The 18,976-nt window shown below is 54.7% G+C and overlaps 1 protein-coding gene across 29 annotated transcripts in view; it reads right to left on the bottom strand.

Annotated features, from left to right (window-relative positions):
• Positions 1-18,976, bottom strand: part of NCOR2 (nuclear receptor corepressor 2) — a 211,459-nt gene that overhangs the window by 112,692 nt on the left and 79,791 nt on the right. For all 29 annotated transcript variants that reach the window (XM_038574764.1, XM_038574765.1, XM_038574763.1 and 26 more), the window contains 3 exons: positions 16,949-17,128; positions 13,936-14,049; positions 4,534-4,590 (listed from right to left, as the gene is read on the bottom strand). In XM_038574764.1, coding sequence (XP_038430692.1) covers positions 4,534-4,590; positions 13,936-14,049; positions 16,949-17,128 — 351 coding nt within the window. The remainder of the gene's footprint in view (positions 1-4,533; positions 4,591-13,935; positions 14,050-16,948; positions 17,129-18,976) is intronic.

The raw sequence follows: 18,976 nt of genomic DNA, 5'->3' as shown, positions 1-18,976 counted from the left end.
GCCCTGATTTAAAAGATGGCACCTCCCTCGCTGGCTGTGTGACCTTGGTCACATGTGGTCCACACTCTGGGCCTCAGTCTTCTCATCTGGGAAATGGGCACAGGAACCACCTCACAGGGCTTTTGAGGAACCCAGGAAATTTCAGGCTTGGTGGCTGATTTGTGCTGTTTTGGTTTTAAAGATGGCAAACAGCAATGTCTCCACAGCCTAAGGAGGCCAAGAGGGCCTGAAGGACCACATACAGAGACTCTAGGAATGAGTGATGGACAGCAAGCAGGGACTACCTCTATATATTAGGTTGGGCCAGAAAAGGGGAGATAGGTTTCTGAGGTGCAACTGGGTCACAGTTGGCCTGTGACCTGCCAAACCCACCTTCACCTGTGGCCACCTGCCCTGCTAGGTAAAGATGAGGACAGAGCAGCCTGGCCCTCAGGTGGTTTTCAACACTGGGAACTCAGGGAACACTGTGGGGCTCACAGCCTCTAATCACAGGGGCTTTCCCCCAAGGAGGCACTCACTGAGCGCTCTTCGAGGTAAAGTGAGTCTCAGGAGGGAAGGAAGTGTCTGGGCCCAGAGCACCTGGCAGGCTGTTCGTTACCATGGTGACAGACTCCTGGGGCAGCCCCTCTTGAAGGCCCGAGTGGGATGGGGGTCAGAGGGGCCACATCCCATCCTTGGCAGGTGCACAGCTCAGAAAAAGGCAGGGTCCAAGGGAGGCTCCCTTATAGCTCTCTTGGCCACCTGCAGGGGGTGCTGCACAAGGGCCAGGCAAGGCCTCCCTGGGTCCCAGGAGATAAGTCCCAATATGGCAGCCAGGACAGGACTTTCACCTCACTCACACCCACGGTGGCTTTCCTCCACCTCTCCCTACCTCACAGACTCCAGCCCCCCAACCTCCTTCAGGGGGACACAACACCCAAGAGGGAAGCTCCCTCCCACAGGCAAAGACCAAGGTACCGCCGGGAAGACCCACTCTCCTGGCTGGGGGCCCCAGGCCTGTCTCTTTGCCCTCCCCACACCTCCATCTCCTCCTCCAAAAATGGGGGCACAGCCCAACAATTCAGAGGGCAGAAAGAGAGTGCAAGGCGGGGGACCTGCAAGGCTATAAAGCAGACATGACAAGGAAAGCAGCACTGGTCTCCGGGAGAAGGAAGGGGGGGTGGTCCCCTTTGGGCCTGACTGCAGCCAGCTGGCAGGGTGGCCAAGAACAGCCAGCAACCCAGGTGGACCGAGCTGCTAAGAAATGAAGTGTCAGCCCCGGCCCTCAACCCTCTGGTGACACCACGTTCTTAAAATAGCACCTCTGAACAGGAAGGAAAGCGATGACTCAAAGCCGCGGGGGAGAGAGGGTGGGGGCTGCAGCGGCCCACACCCTCCCCCCCCATAGCGCCCCTCCTCCAGGCCTCATAACACCCCCAGTTAACTCCCTCAGTCCCCCCTCCCCCCCTCCCCCCCCCCCCAGTATCCCCTCCTCCCCCCCGCACCCCAGGGGGCAGTTCAGGGACTGGGGTGGGGGTGGGGGGGCGGATACTGGGGGATATGGGACTAGCAGGCCTGGGATGGAGTGGGTGAGTACTCAACCCAGTCCATGCTATTCACTTGCTTTCCATTGCAAATTTCCCCTTGGCCCCCTGGCTGCCCTCCCACAAAGTCAGAGAGCACCCATCCTTATCCTGAAGGCCCCCCCCCACCCCCACAGCCTGTCCCTAGGCCAAGGGCGCCTTGGCTGCAGATGAGACCAGTGTGGAGCTGCACTCCCCAACGGTGCGGCCCGGTGTCCAGAAGGCCTAGGATCAGCAGCACCAGGCCCTGCCTCCATGAAGGAACCTGTGCACGGGCTACACCTCTGAGCTGCCTCTCCTTGGAGGACACTTCTGCTCAGTGGGGCCTTCTGGTGACCAAGACAGAGGGCAGACCTCAGCTGGCCGCAATCCCACAAGTTCAGCATACCTCTCTGCCTCATTTCTTGTTCTGTGACCTCAGACAAGGAACTGCCCTCTCCAAGCCTCATCTAGAAAATGGACAGTGACCCCTCTACGAGGCCAGACACAAAGCAGGCACTCTGTCACTGTGAGTCCTCTGCAAAGCCCCACTGAAGGCCACCAAACCAAGAACCCACTGAGGTCACTTCAGGAGGCTCCAGTGACAGCCACACAGCCCGCCAAAACAGACACTCCAGACCTCAGCCTCCTGCATCCCCAGCCTTGATGGAATCTCCGCTTGGAGATCCCCAAGGAGGGGACAACCCCTCCCCCTGGAAGACCCAGAAAAGGATCACTTGGATTGTGAGCCCAGTGGGCGGCCTCACAACACTCACTGGGAGGCTGACGCTGCTCCCCTGAGCACTCAGCCCAGAGACAGGCTGCAAGGCCTTGGGGTCAGGGATTGGGTGTTCTCTGACTTCGCCAGGAGGGCAGCCTGGCCCTGGGCATTCCTCGGGCATCTGGACACAGCAACCTGCACCCACACCTCCACTCAGGATGCCCCTGGGACTCATTAGGTCAGAAAAGGGGAGAGGGAGAGCCGCCAGGTCTAGAAATGGTTGGGTACTGCCTTCAGTCCTGCCATCTCTGCTGGCAAGAGGGGAAACTGGGGCAAGCAGCAGCATACTGGTGGGAATGGAAGATGGCTTACAGCTTGGGGTAACAGTCCGGCAATCCTCAAGAGGCCACACATAGAGCAACCATGATGTACCAATTCTGGTCCCAGGTATACAACCAAAAGCAACGAAAAGCTGCCCATGCAGAGACTTGTATGGTAACGTTCAAGGCCACTCTATTTGTGATGGCCCAAAGCACAGACAGCCTAATGTCCACCAATGCATAAATGAGGTAACAGATGTGATGTACCCACAGTGGAATATTATTCAGCCCTAAATAGGAATGAAGTCCTGACACATGCTACAACATAGATGAACCCTGAGGACATTACACTGAGTGAAAGAAGCCAGTCACAAAAGGCCACATGGTGTATATGTCCATTGATACGAACTCTCCAGCAGGCAAGGCTGCAGAGACAGCAAATGAGAGCAAGTGAGTGGTGGGACGTGGGGGGGGGGGGGGAGAGATGGAAAGATAAGGCGGTGACAGTTAAGAACATGGAGTTCTTTCTGAGATAGTGAAACGTTCTAAGGTTGCCTATGGAGATGTCACACACACCCATGAACATACTACAAAATACTTAACCATACACTTTAAGTGGATGAATTGTATAACTTGTGGGTTATATCTCAATAAAAAAAGGGGGGGTCTTAGAGACATCCCAGAAATCACATCCAACAGGGAAACAAGCCCCAGGAGGGGTGCCTGCCACCCATCCCAGAGCCCTAGAAGCCATCCATTGCCTGCCTGGCCCTGTCCTCTGAGAGAACCCGGGATGCGCCCTGCCTCCCCGTGGCCCAAGCACATGGACTCCAGGCTAGGGCACAGCTTCACTGAAGAAACAATCCCAGGGGCAAACAGCTCAACCCTCCTAAGTGTTCACAACAACGAACCACTTACGACAAAGCAAGGCTGTGCTAACTGAGCCTTAACAGTGTAGTATCTTACCCCATCCCCCAAAGATCCTGGTCTTCCCATTCCACAGAGAAGAAAACCCAGTCCTCTTCTCAAGGCTACTCAGCAAACACACGGTGGAGCCAAGTTCAGAATTAGGCTCCAGATGCAGAAGACTATTAGGCATGAGCATGCACACATATCCCCTTAGACGTGCCACGTGCATGGGGCCCCACATGGCCAGCCCATGCGTATGCCCCTACATGCTGCCCTGCAGCTCTGAGCCAACCTGCCCAGTGGGACACAGGCTGGTCCCACTGACTGGTCCTGGGCAGGTGGGGCTCTGCCCACTTCTCCTGGGGCTGAGGCTTCCCATCAGCTGGGAGTTCCCTCAACGTCTCTCTCTGACACATAAAGGTGTTGAGGACACAGGCATGTGATTGGGTGCCTGAGAGAGAAGAGGCCTGGGGTCTGCTTCCCAGCTCTGCTGCTGAGAGGGCATTTCCCATCAGAAAACTTGCAGACAACACTAATATGAGTAAGATAAAATATAAATGCTCAGTGCTTACAGTCCGCCAGGCACTGTGTTCAGTGCTTCGCAAAAATCAATATGGTTAATCTTCAATACAACCCAATGGGACCTGTGTTATTACTGCCATTTACAGATGAGGAAACTGAGGGATAGGTTGGTTAAGAGAACTGCCTAGGTCCACACACCTATTCAGTAGCAGAGATCACCTGGCCCGGGGTATGGGCTTCCTATGCCAAGCCAGTCCAACTGCGCTGGACTCCACTGTGTCCTGACTGCAGGAGAGCCAGCTCCCTTCCTCCCCACCCCCAGCCCAGCATGGCAGGCCCACCCACCCGCCTGCTATCAGCCAGTCCCTCTTATCAGAAGGGTGTATTTCCTGCCTCCTCCAGAGGACAGGGCAGCCTTGGCAACAGCTGACTTCCTCCTTCCCCTCCACGCCCACCTGCAGCCCTGCCCACCTTTCTAGCCACCCCTGCCCAGAGCTGCCCACCCTGTACCCCAGCTCACCAGCTCCACCTGAGGTCCCAGGCCTTCCAGAATCCGATGTGCAGCTTCGGCCTTCTTCTGCAGGGTGATGGAGAGGAGGAAAAATTAAAAAAAAAAAAAAAAAAAAAAAAAAAAAAAAAAAAACCAGATTATAAATAGAGGCCTCCAGAACAGCAGGCAGCTGCCCAACCCAGCAGCCAATCCACAGCCCCAGAGGGTGAGGGGTGTAGGCAGGATCCCCCTGCAAACCCTCCCCAGGCTAGAAACAAACAGAGGGGCCTCAACACCCCTTGCAGCGGCCCTGGCAAGCCGGCCAAGTTTCGATTCTAACAAACACACGGTGTTCTCTGCTGCCTGGCCCCCCCACTCCAGGCCCACGTCCCCCAGGGCCCAGTGCTGTGGGCACAGCCCCTCGCCAGCAGGCCACTCTGCCAGGCCCAAGATGCCTTCCTCCGCCTGGGAGCTGGCTGGGTGTCTGCAATTACCTCAGAGCTGGTGCCGCCAGCCGGGGCGGGGGGGGGGGGGGGGGGGATAGAGGCGCTCAGAGATACCCTTTCTAGGATTCTTGTATTTCACAATCATGTGACTATTTCTGAGCTGCCCAGGGGCCTCCCCACCTCCCTCCCCACTCACAACCCAGGACTTATTAGGAAAACAGGAACATGTGGCAGAAAATGCTCAGTGGCTGTGAATGCAGCAGGCTGGACCTCCAGGCCCGGCCATAAAGGCGGACATTGTGCCTGTGCCAGACCCCACGGGCCCCCCGCCTGGGACCACCAGGGCCTGCTCTCAGGAGGCCCAGGGGATGGCCTGGGGCCAGCTGGGTTAAGGGATGGGCAGAGAGCTATGGACGGTGGCTTTAGCAGGGTTATCATCAGATCTGGGCCACCATGTGCCGTGGAAAGTGGGGTACCCATGGCGTGCATGGGGGCAGACCTGAGTCCTCCTATGACTCAGGAGAGGCTGGCTGCTCCTGACTCAGTCCACCTCAGGGAGACCATCTAGTATCTGCAAAGAGCCAGGACAACAGGCCAAGCAAGTCACCAGCAACAATTCCCAAGTCCAGACCCACTAAAAGGGGACGCTCCCAGAGTCCTGGGAAACACGGCTAACAACAGAATCTGAGGCCTGGGCTCCTGGTGTCACAGTGGGGAGGAGGAGTGCTGAAAGCCAACTCATCCCCCCTCTTAGCCCCTGGTGACAGACCGTGGGTATGTAGGTGGGCTTAAGCTGGCCCCAACAACTAGCTCCACTTAGAGCCCTGGGCCCAGCCCAACCAAGAATGAGCCATGCTCTCAGCCCCTTTGTGCAGAATCAAAACCCCAAGACCAGCAGCCTCAGCATGTGGCTGGGGGCCAAAAAAATCAGGGGGCAAATCATTACTGTAATAATTGCCACGTCACCAAGGACCTACTATGAGCCAAACATGACCACAGAGCACATGTTATCAAGACTTAAATCACACACAAGCACAACATGAGGCAGATATGAGATGTGTCCCCATTTAGCAGACCACAAAACTGAGGCATGGAAAGATAACATAAGGAGAAAAATTCCTGCTGACCTCCAGGCTCCAAGAAGAAAGACAGACAAGGGCCAAGGCCCACACAGGGCCTCTCCTGGGCTTGGGACTGGCACCATCCTGACAGTCATTGCCAACCACCCCTGCCCTGGCCATGCCAAAAAACAAGGGAGGGTTACCATGAGGCTAGAGTTCCTGAGCCAGGTCAAGTGAAAAAAGGGATGGGGTAGAGAGGGGATAGAGCAGCTCCCTAAACTGCAATTACCTCAGAGCTGGTGCCTCCAGCCGGGGAGGGGGAGGAGGATAGAGGCGCTCAGAGATACCCTTTCTAGGATTCTTCTTGTATTTCACGATCATGTGACTATCGTGACTAGCACCCACTCTGTACTGAGCATGGGGGCAAAACACAAAATGAATGAGGCCCAGCCCCTGCCTGCAATAACCCCAAGTCCAATGAGCAGCTGGTCAGGAGTAGCGATGGCAGCCTAGGAAGCTCAGCAGAGAAAGGTATGTGTGGTGGGCATGCAAGGCATGAAAGCAAGGCTCAAGTGTCTCCAGAAAGGTAACAATTGGGATGCATAAGGTGGTCTTTGAGGGATGAATCAGAGTTTCTGTGCATTCATGAGGTTCTGTGGGGGTCAGCAGCAACTAGATAAAGGAGTGGCTGGAGTGGCTGGGCCCCTGGACAGTGCCGCATCACACAGGTAAGCATGGGTCTTGGATCTTGGTACCAGGCCCATGGCGGGGGGGGAGCCCATGTCCTACAAACCATAGCAGATTCCATCTTCAACCACATCATCACTCTCAGGACCATGGGCACCCAGAGAGGGGGCTTCTTGTAGGCGCTGGAGAAGAAAGCAGGGAGGAGTCCCTTCCCCACTTGCCAATCACAGGGAGTGCAGGAGACGGGGTGCCCCGAGCAGCCAGCTTGCCAGCACATGCCTGGTACAGGAGTGTCTCTGCTCCTAACACTTCCCCAAGCTCCACAGCTCAGCCCTCAGCGACCCTGGGGCCTTTTAAGATGCACTTCAATTTTCCAAAGATGACACCACTCTCCCCCAGTTTACTCACTGAAACCGATCCTGAAATTACCCCAAAGTTGCTGCAGCACTGGCAGGGTTGGACAATGTGCTGCCCCAGAGCAAGGGGCGCAGAGCCAGCTGGCCCAGGTTCAAGTCCACTTACTAACTGCGTGGCCTTGGTCAAGTCCCTCCATCTCCCTGAGCCTCAGCTTCCTCCTCTGGAGAACGGGTGACCAGAGCACCACCTTGGGCAGCTGTAACACCCTGAAATCAGGATCTGGCACACAGTAGGCACTATATAGTAAGGGTTGCCTATCGCTATTACTGTGGTTGACAACAAGCACAAGACCATGGCTCACACTAAGCCAGGCCCTCTACTGGATCTTCCACATGCCCCACGTATTTGGATTCCTGCAAGAACTCTATTCAGAAGGTTCTAGCATCAGCCCATTTACACACAAGAAAGCTGAGATTTGGGTCATGCAGCCCACCTGAAGTACACAGGTCCAGTGGCGGGTAAAGGATGGGACACAGCAGGCCCACCTCTTCATGGCTCCCTGGGGGCATTTCCTCTCCCCATGCCACCACACCCCTGCTCCTGCTTCATCCCCACCCCCACCCCCATCCCACTTCATGGCTCAGCTTGAAGGGGTGGAGTGGGAGGAATCTACTTGTCAGTTCATGGGGAGCTGGGGGGATGTCCTGCCTATTGGGCCTCTCCCCTACACAGGCAGGGCTTTCTTGTCACATCTGTCCACCAGAGGCAACATCTGGGAGTCAGCTCTGCTCTAAGCTTCGTCCAGCCACTCTACCTATCCCGGGCCTTGGTCCACCACCGGCAAAATGTCTACACTCATCCAAGCTACCAAACCTCCTGGACTTTGACAAGGACATTCTCTGCAAGGAACAAAGTGACATGCACGTTGTCACTTCTCTCTTAATGCCTCCCTTCAAATAGAGGGGAATTCTCCCACGCCTAGCAAGGGGCATGGCCAGGAACACAGGTGTGGGCCAGATTGTGTCCAGCACCTGATAGTCCCTCCCACCCCCTCAGCTGAGCTCCACAGGTGATCAGGTAAGACACCTTGAGAACCAAAACCAAACCTCTCAGAGGACCCATGGGGCCCCACTATGCCTGGCCTTTGGGAGGCCCCTGCCAGAGGGTGCCCTGCTCAGCAACCAGAGGGCAAACCTAGGAGCTCATGCCAACAGGCAGGTAGGAGCAGGTCCCTCACCAGGCACTGGGGCGGCAGGTTAGGGTCTGACAAGAGACTGCACTCGTGCAGGGGACCCCGTGGTCCCAGTGGCCAGAGAACCTGGGTGCCCAGGTCATGAAACCCCACAGTCACCTGCATCAATAGGTGCTGAGCATGGAATCTGCTTAAGACTCTCCCTATGCCCCCGGCCCCTCCGCCCCTCCCCTGCATGCCAGTGCGCATGTACACACATGCACATGAGCTCTGTAAAATAAATAAATAAGTCTTTAGAAAAAACAAAATTCTTACTCCTAGGATGCTTGAAATGTATGGCAAAAGAAAACGTGGGTCTTACTCTGATTCCCTCATCACTGAGCACCACACAAATAACCACAGGTGTGCCCCACATGTGCTGACTCACGCACACATGCACACAGTCACCCCCAGGTCCCCTCAGACACATGCACACATACGTGCACAGAGGTGCTGTGCCCCCATAAACAGCCTCCTAACCCTCTATCCTTCTGGCTCGTCCCAACAGCACCCATATCTGCAGACCCAGTGCAAGTCCTGCCCACCGCCCAGACTCCCTCCAGCATCAGCGCCATGCTACGTGACCCTCATCTGTGCAGCCTGCAGTAGTGCCACATGTTTGTTTTACTCGAACTCTCAAGTGTGAGCATGCTCCTAGACCCACAAGGCCTCTACCTCCTGGCCTTCACACACTCCCTCTGAAGATCAAATGAGACCCTGTCCCCTCTCTGAGCCTCTGCCTGGACTGGGATCTCCCCCAGGATGCACTCTCCTCAGGGATGTCGGCCCACCCCATCCCCCATTCCTCCCCCCAGGGACCCTGCACAACTCTGCCTCCTGTCCTGCCATCTGTGTGCACCTGCCCAGCCCTGCCCACAGAGGCAGCTCCTGGGAGGCTGGGAAAGCCTTCCTTGCTCAACTGGCTCCCTCTGCACGGCCTGGGTGCCTCAGCCATGTGCCCCGAATGGATAATGAGCCCAACCAAGTCCAACATGCAGAAAAGCCAGCCAGCCAGGCCCTGCCTGGTAGGGAAGCTGCGTTTTCCAGCCGGCAAGGCATTTAGAGACAGACCCTTGTCATCCACCTCTCAGAGGAACCAGCAGGGAAGGAAGGAGGATTAAAATTTAATCCTATTGATCCCCCAAGGGGCTGTAAATTCTGGCTGCTCCTGCCAAAAGCAGCTGAGGGGCTTCCTGCCCACCCAGCCTCCAGGCCCCAATTCAGCCCACATGGAGGGACCCCCTTCCATGCTAACCTCCACTGGGGGCCAGGGACCAAAAGCACCCCCAAAACCAGAGGACTCTTCCAGGGGAAAGAGTCTCCCCTCCTCTCTGCCATCCTTCATTCATTCAAAAAATGTTTGCTGAGTACCCACTGTTTGCTGGGCACTGCTCCGTGCTGGGGATCCAGCTGGGAAACAGAGGCAAAGATCCCTGCTCTCACAGAACTTCTGTTTACAATAAACAGAATAAATCAAATATGAATCATGTCCAGTAGAGTGGGAATGAGGGAAAAAGAGAAAGGAAGAGGACAAACATCCCATGAAGGGCTTTCAGGATCAAACAGAGGATCACAACAGGCCCTGCTGAAAAGGGGACATCTGAGCAAAGAGCTGAAGGAGCAAGTAAGTAAGCCCAGTGTGAAAAAAGAGCTCCAGGCAGAAGGCACAGCCAGTGCAAAGTTCCTGCGGCAAGAAGGCTGGGGCAGAGTGAGGGCGTAAATGGAGAAAAACGGGAATTCAGGGACAATGAGGGCCAAAATCCTCCAATCAATGGGATGCCCAGGTGTGGTGGTATGTGGGTATGATTGTGTCCCCCCCTACCAGAGAATCAATGTGAGTGGGCCACTACTGTGCACCCCTGCCCCCTGTGGCAGGCACGAGGCAAGTGTTCTATTACAGGGCTCCTGAATGGATGGATGGATGGATGGATGGATGAAGAGGATGAGTGTAATGCGCCCTAGGGCACCCGCACTTGACCGACAGGGGTATGCTCTCAGCATCCCAGGAACCAGAGTCCTAACCTGCCACTACTCGCCAGCTATGAGGCCTCGGGGCAATTACCAGAGCTTCAGTTTAACCTAACCTACCCACTCCTACACCATCAGGTCACCATCGGAATGAAATCCAGGAATTGAGCTTGAGCCCCCAGCATTCAAGGTGCTGGGGCACAGTGGGCAACACCAGCACTCTGGGACCCCACCAAGGTCATCACCAGCCCGGGGTTGGGGGCTGCACGTGCCTGGCCAGCCTCCTCTCATCTCAGGAGAATCTCCCTCCATCTAGTCCCTGGGATGGAGCGGCGGTGGGGCTGACAGCATTCCAAGATGCAAGGGTGGGCCTGAGACCCAGCCCTGACCAATCAGTGTATTCAGACCCCCCACACACACCTCCTCCCCTACCAGGCCTGGCTCTGGCTGAGAAATAAGCATGTGACTCCAGCCAACCAGCAAGCGCCAACATGAGGACTATTTCCTATCCACCCTGGGAGGTAGGTGGACCTAAGGTGGCAGCAGCTTTTCCATGTCCTGGGGAACTCTGCCTGAGAATGACCCTGGCATGGAGAAAGCCAGGATGGGGATGGGGAGCTCCCAAACATCTCCATTTAAGTGCCTGGATCCACCCATACCTGAAGCAATGAACACCAACTTGCATTACAAGACCTCTCATCAATAACCCCTCTCGGGCCTCAATCAGTTTGAGCTGAGTTTTTGTCTCTTTTTTTTTTTTTTTTTTTGAGTTTTTGTCTCTTGTATCCAAGAGTCTTGACTTCCTGGAGCCTTCCTAGTAGAGCTAGCACTTTACAGTTTACAAAGCCCTTCTTCCAGCCATCTCGGCCACATCAACCCCATGACTTCAAGAATATGGCCGGGACCCAGTGCAACCAAAGACCTGAGACTAAAATAAACCACCCAGCTCATTCGGGCATGGACTGGCCTGGAATCCAAGCCCCCTCTGCCTCCCCCCACCTGCCCACTCACAGAGAAACTGCAGAAAATCTAAACGGAAGGAGGCGGGAATTCTGGCAGGGAGACCATCCTGAGAAAGAACTGGAAGGGGGGGTGCCTTCACTGGTCTTGGGGGAGGGAGTGCTGAGGCCAAGTCGCCAAAGACCAACCCAATCTGCAGCCACAGCTCTTTGGGGAAAAGCTGGTGAAACCCCAAGGACAGACCCTAGGAACTCAAGGACAGACCGGAGGGAATAGCAGGCCAGTCTCAGAGCTGAGAAGTGGAGCAAGCTTCTTCCTACAGTGGGCACCAAAAGCCTGTGCCTTCAAGTCCACCTGGCTGGGAAGGGCTGGGGGCCGCAGCCTGCTGGGGTCTCCTGGTCTCCGACAAGGACCAAGGGCACTGTGCTGACATCCTGGGCAAAAGCCACCAACCTGCCTCTACGGCTGCTGGAGTAAAGCATGCCTGCTCCCTCACCTGAAGATCAGGGAGGGTAGGCAGCGGGGCCGTCCAGGGCGACACCCAGGGGCCCTGCCCTTATCTCCTCCACAATAGGCTCCTGGAGTCAGCTTAATAATGGCTCTGATTTCCAGCCTCAAAGCTCGCTTGCTGTGTAATTTCAGGCAGCTCATCTTCCCTCTCTTAGCCTCTGCTTCTTTACGAGTAAAATGAAGAGAATAATAGTACTTGTTTCATACAGGTCTGGAGAGAATTCAGTGAAACCATACATAATGTAAGCAATAACCAGAAATGAGCACTGGCAACAATAACTGCGCCAGCTAGCACTTGTTCAGTGCCAGACATTGTTCTAAGGGCACTCTGTGATGAACTCATTTCATTCCCACGCCACCATGCAAGGGTGCTGCTATAATTATCATCACTCTGCAGGTGAGTCATGGGGAGGTTTAAGTGAGTTGCCCAAGGTCACAGAGCCAGGGAGTGGTAAAGACAGGATATGAACCCAGGGCATCTGGCTAAAGCACACGTGACCCATCGGCTCTCCTCTTGTCACAAGTGTTATTAGTATTACTTGGGGTGGGGGATCCCTGGGTGGCGCAGCGGTTTGGCGCCTGCCTTTGGCCCAGGGCGCGATCCTGGAGACCCGGGATCGAATCCCACGTCAGGCTCCCGGTGCATGGAGCCTGCTTCTCCCTCTGCCTATGTCTCTGCCTCTCTCTCTCTCTCTATGTGACTATCATAAATAAATAAAATTAAAAAAATTTAATAAAAAAAAAAAAAAAAAAAAAAAAAAAAAAAGTATTACTTGGGGTGGGGGTCAGGAAGGGTGAGTAGGTGAGGAGGGTAACCAGCCCCACAAGGCCCAGCATACAGCTCTAGGCCTCCAGCAGGCCACACCCTGCATCTATTGCTGCCTCAAAAGGTGGAAGCATTGCCAAACCAATTATTCCAGTAGTTCCTCACCTGGAACTACAGCCACGAGCACCAAACACAAGTTCCTAGGCCCCAGTCCTCCCCAGCCCCCACGTGGATTCTGAGCACTGATTCCCGCAGCCAGGGGCATATCCCACAGCAGAGACAGCTGAGAAGGACCACAAGGACCCCCAGGCTGGAAGGGGGAACCAGAGAAGACAAGGCAGGGAGAAGAGGTCCCCCATATGTCACGCTTCAATGTGTGACCTCAGACAAGAAACAGTCCCTCTGTAGGGACGCCTAGGTGGCTCAGCGGTTGAGCATCTGTCTGCCTTCGGCTCAGGACATGATCCCGGAGTTCCAGGATTGAGTCCCGCATCAGGCTCCTGCATAGAGCCTGTTTCTTCTCCCTCTGCCTATGTCTCTGTCTCTCTCTGTGTCTCTCATGAATAAATAAATAAAATCTTAAAAAAAAAAAACAGTCCCTCTGTGGGGACAGATGTTTCCTCATCTGTAAAATAAGGGAGAGGACTCACATCCACAGGCCCTGGGCACATCTGCAAAGAGTCAACCATAAACCAGGGGAGCTGGGCTCCCAGATGCCTGATTCAGATGACAAGGTCCTTGCCTCACCAAAAACCAGGTTCCAGTTCAGGGCACCTTGGGCCCTCGGGCTTTAGCCCCTGGAGACACTCTGTTCTGCTACTCTAAGTCATCCCCCCAAGACCAAGCCCCTCCAATCAGCCAGTACCTGCCCTCCAGACCTCTGGGGGCCCACACAGCCTGCCTCAGATACTGTGTTCAACCATGCCAAAGGCCCCCTGCAGAGCTAAACATCAACAGAGGCCAGTGTTCATGATCTAGGACCTGACGGCTCATGGGTTCAAGTCCCAGGTCTACCATTTTCCAGCTGTATGGCTTTGGACAAGTCACTCAACCTCTCTGGGCCTCAGTTTCTGAGTGCTGAACTGATCGCCCCACCCTTCTCACCCTGACCTTCCAATCAACTGGCTTCTGAGGCTCTCCTACAACTTGATGCCTACACTTCCACACTGAATCACACAGGCCAGCCACAGTCCATACCAGTCAGTACACCTGAGCAGAACAGCCAGAGCCACACCAAGATGGGCTGCCCCTTCCTGCTCCCACTCCCCAACCCAGATCTGTGCATACATGGGCTATTGCAGAGGTCCCCGTTTCTCAGACAGAAATGCTGAGGCCCAGGGAGAAAGGTGGTCCTTCCCAGCGACACCTGCATCCCACCCGGCAGTCGGCCCAGGGCCAATGGGAGAACAGGGAGTGGGGGCCCCCACAGGCTGGGGTAGGGCATACCCGGTTCTCGTCGTAGATGATCTGCACCAGGCTGCGATGCTTTGACTCAATGGGTGGCGGCGACACCGGCTTCTCGGGCTCTGGGGGTTTGGCAGCCTCCTCCTCCAGCTGTTGCTGTGGAAAGGGGGAGAGTGCAGCGGTGAGCACCCTGGCGGGCGGAAGGCAAGATGTAGCACCCCCATGGTAGAGGGGCGGCACCACGCAACCCAGCAGGCCCAGTGGACTCGCACAGGAAGTCAGGCTGCTAACCATTTCCTCTGAGTCACCAGGGGACCCCGAGCTCTGGAGAGGCCCCAGCTGGGTGGGGAAGGGCCCATTCCAGGCTCTCAACTATGTGGCTAGCCTTCCTGGATTCGAATCCCATTTTGGCCACTTATGAGCTAGGTGAGTAAAAGCAGGCTGCTGGGTGCACCATGCTGCCGTTTCCTGGTCTGTAAAATGGGGCTTATCACCGTGCCTCTCTGACAACTTTGTGCATAGACAGCATGGCCGGGGGCTCGCTAAAAGCCAGTGGCTAGCCTCCTCATCACTACAAGGACCATCACCATCAGGGGAGGCTGCATGGACTCTGGAGCCCAGCTGTGTGGACTGGAATCCTAGTTCAAGTACTTCCTTACTCTCTAAGTTGGAAATTGCTAAATTTCCCTGAGCTTCACTTTCCTCACCTGGAAACAAGGGATAATTAAAGCCTCCACCCTGGAAAGCAGGTAGAAAGGTTAAAACGTGCAGAGGCACACAACGGACACAGCACCAACCAAGCACATCCTCATCCTCATCTGCCCTGTGCTCTTCACGCTGGACCCTCCTCCCCCAAACACCATAGAACATCCCTTCATGCTGCTGTCCACTTTCCTCTGAAAAGACAAAGTGAAGACTAGAGAGCTTAAGACATTGGTCCACAGTCCCACAGAAGACCAATGCCTGGGTGTGTGCAATCTGACAGGGCATCCTGAATGAGAGCAGAACACCATTTTCTGCTCGTAATGCATAATCTACCCACAACTACTGACCATGGAACAAACCAAGAGAAACTCAAAAAGGCGGCCAAGACAAGAGCCACACAGAAAGAGCCAGAAAATCTAGTCCTGGCTTCCGCTGGCACCAAGGAAGGCCTGGCTGGTAGAGCCAAGCTGCTTCAGTCCCACAGTGACCCCTGGCGGTAGCTTCCAGAAGGGCAGCCAGAATCTGGCAAAACCTGGGAAAAACCCCCTGAAGTGCAAAACAATGGAAGCCAAGAGGTGGAAGAAGCATTACAGCCAGGAAGCAGATTCTCTACAATTTGTGAAGGTGGCCCTCCAGGAAGCACCAAGGAGAGATACCACCTGAGGCGCACAGAGATCTTGGTGACACAGAACTCCGCCAAGGCTGGAATCGAACCTCACTCAATCGCTCACCAGCTCTGTGAGCCTTGACCAAGTCACTGAAGCACATAATGTGCTGCTACACACAGCCAGTCAGACACTGGCTATTGAAGGCAAATTGAAGCCACAATCCCACCTCTACCCGCCAGGAAGGCTAGAAGGAAAACAGGAACTTGGGCAACAAGCGTCAGTGAGGCTGTGAGGGAACTGAGGGCCCTTGCTTGGCTGCCGGGAACACGAGGAGACACAGTGGCCATAGGAGACAGTCTGGTGGCTCCTCCAATTGTCACACATGGGGTTACTATATGATCTGGCCAATCTACTCCCAGGTATGTAGCCCAAGGAACCAAAAAAAGATGCACAAGCAAAAACGTGAACCAAGTGTTCACAGCCCCTGTGTTCACGACATTCAAACGATGGAAGCAACCCCAGCCTCTATCAGATGAATGGGGATCAGAATGCGGTCCAGCCACACAAAGGGTATTATGTGGCCTTAAAACGGGGAGCTGGGCTGGCTTGGTGAAGCATGTGGCTTTCGATCTTGGGGTCGTGAGTTTGAGCCCCATGTCGGGCATAGAGATTACTTTAAAAAAAAAAAAAAAAAAAAGGAAGGACATACTGACATCAGCTACAATATGAGCCTTTCACCAAGTGAAAGCAGCCAGACACACAAGGTGATGTATTATAGGATTCGACTTCTAGGAAATATTCAGAAGACAGAAACATGATGCAGACTGGTGGCTGTCCTAAAACTAAACACAAGGGATAGTTGCCCAACACTGTATCTTAAAGGCAGCCACAAACAACACATATGAACGTGACTGTGTGCCAATACAACTTTTACAAAAACAGGCATCAAGCCAGATTTGGCTGGATTTGCTGGCCCCAGAATAGAGGGTAGCTGGGGATGAGGGCTCCTACAAAGGCCAGGAGGGCACCATTGTGGAGGGGGCGTCTGAGCAGGTACCTAAAGATGCCAAGGGAAGCCTGAGAGGGTCTGGGAAAATGTAGATCATCAGTTAATTTTATATCAGTTAATGTTAAAAATTAAACTACAGAATTAACATCACAAATCTTTATGTTAACTTTTCTCTGGTCTCAACGGTTACCATAAAGACCCTTTTTTACCACATGACCCCGTTCCCTCCTTACAACCCTATGATGGGCTATCAAATCTGTGCCCATTTCACAGAAAGAAAACTGCAGCTGAGGGGAGGTGACTGTTTAAAGGCAGAGCTGGGAGGCCCTGCCCACTCAGGTTCCAGGGCCTCGGCCAGAGGCCGGTGAGGGTAACTGTCCTCCCCACATCACTGGAGGGTGGGGGGTGGCAGCAATGAGAACAGAACACTGAAAGCCTGGCTGTGAAGCCTAGCCTCACCTTGCAGCCCTGTGCCAGCTGGTACAGTAGCCACTTGAGGCTTATTCAAGTGTAGGTGTGTGTCGTTTAATTCAAATTACACTAAGCTAGAAGTTCAGTTATTCAACCAAACCAGGAGCGTGTCACACAAAAGCTACCTCTGTGCACAGAATAGCACTCTTGCGCAGTGGACGTAAGGGCAGGAAAATGAGAGGACACGTGGGCAGGCTCGGCACACATTCACTACTACTCCCAGTATTCTCTCCCGAGGCGCCACCACCCCACCCATCCGCACCTGCTTCTTCTTCAGCTTGGAGATCTGCTGCTCCACCATAGTGATCTCACGGTCCACCCGGTCCATGTTCTGGATCAGCTCCTCCTTGGAGAGCCGCGGAGGTACCAGCTCCAGCTCAGGGTCAGCGTGTGGCGGGCTGGGAGGAGACACAGGCTCCAGCTTGCCTGCCAGGCTGCGATCCTGCGTGGAGAGAAGAGAAGCATGGAATCAGTGCAGAGGGCATCCCAGCCAGCATGCCCTGCCATGCTCCCCAGGTTTCCAGCCATGACCTCAGGCCCCAGCACTATAGAAGTTTTCACAACCTCTCCTCAAGCCATGAAGCCTCCCCTCTTCCCTCCTCCCACAACACATCTCTCTCGTGCTCCACCTACCTGGCCATGTTCTCCCACTGAACCAAACTCCCCAAGAACAAGCACCAAGACCCCATGTCCAAGCCCCCAAAGCCTGGCCTCAGCTGACCCTCCGTGAACATTTGTTCATAGCACACAGTCTGAATAGCACATAGGCTGCAAGCCCAGTTTTGTAAATGCACACAGAGACCCAAGACCAAGGAGAACAAGACAGAGGTGCAAGGAGCTATGGACACTGGGGGAGAAGCTTTCAACTTTCCTTGTTTCATTGTCCAGTATTCTTCTGCTTTTCTTCTTTGAGGATTACTCTTTGTATAACAAAGTTTTCAAAATTAGATCAAACAGGGGAATCCTTCATTAGGTTATCCATCGACCCACTCATTCCAACTGGGGTTTACTGAGCCCCAAGCTGTGCCAGGAATACTCTGGGGAGGAGGAGGTTAAAACAAACAAAACAAAACAAAACCCAGTCCTTGCCTCTGGAGCACAGATGTGCAAGGCCCCAGGTTCAGATCCCAGTCCACTCAGCCACCCCCCAGCACTGTGACCAAAAGCACCTCAGGCACTCGCTCCCTGTCTCAGCTTCCTCATCTGTACAATGGGACAACTCCTGCCTGCGCCCAGGCTGCTGTGTGGCTGGGATGAGCTAATGTGTACAAAGAGTTCAGCTCAGAGCCTGGCAGACTGTAAGGCGCCTCATAAGCGGGGGCTGGGACTGTCCTGCCCCAAAACCCAGGTTTCGGGCCTGGCGGCCAGCACAGGCAGAACCCAGCCTATGCCTGAGCCATCCTCAAGGCCACGCCGGCAGCTGCTGGCCGAGGAGGCCCCAGCAAGAGCTCTTGGCTGCCGCCTCCCCGCCCCCATGGCAGCTGCACCCAGAGGACAGAGGACACATTATTCCCTGGGACAACTGCAGCCCCATGGGCTGCCAAGTGCTCCCCATCTCAGGACGAGCAGAGGCCGTGCCATCATGTGGCCACCCCTCCCCCCCCCACAGGCCCTCCCAAGGTCCACACGGCCCGAGGTTCTCAGGACGTCCCCGGGTTTGCCTTCTGTCCTCATCGTGTCCATCTGTGACATGGGGAAAGCTGGTATCAGGACTCTAGGCCTTCCACACTCAGAATGCTCGGGGGAAATGCAGAAAAGGCCCCAAGGCCCTCAACCACCTGGCCCCCACGCTGCTCAGGTCCACAGGGAGGTCCCAGAAATCAAACCAGGTACCACTCCTCACTCAGCCCATCCTCATTCCCAGCACACCTACAGCAGCCCTACAGGGGGCTGCCACTTTGTCCCCACCTCACGGACGAGGAACCCGGGAACCTGGAAGCACATGCCCAGCACAGCTCTAAGCCAGTGACCAGCAAAAGCCAGGTGGAAGAATAATTCGATTCAGGTTTGCATTTTGGACTGTCCAACTACTTACCCACCATTGTACTGGGAAAGCAGCCACAAACAAGGCACAAATGAATGAGCATGGCCAATAATACTTTATTTACAACAGGCTGAGCACTAAGTTTAGAGCCCACCAAGCCTCCCAACCTCTGCCCGTAGTAATTCACAAGTCTGAACTCAGGTAATTGTCACAAATATCCTGTGAAGGAGGAATACTGCTTTTCCCATTTCCCAGATGAAGAAAAGACCCCGTAAGGTTCAGCAACATGCCTGAGGTCACCAGCCA

Source organism: Canis lupus, chromosome 26, assembly GCF_011100685.1.
Source record: "Canis lupus familiaris isolate Mischka breed German Shepherd chromosome 26, alternate assembly UU_Cfam_GSD_1.0, whole genome shotgun sequence".
Lineage (NCBI taxonomy): Eukaryota > Metazoa > Chordata > Mammalia > Carnivora > Canidae > Canis > Canis lupus.
The sequence above is the reverse complement of the archived record's forward strand: the minus strand, read 5'-3'. Positions and strand labels throughout refer to the sequence as shown.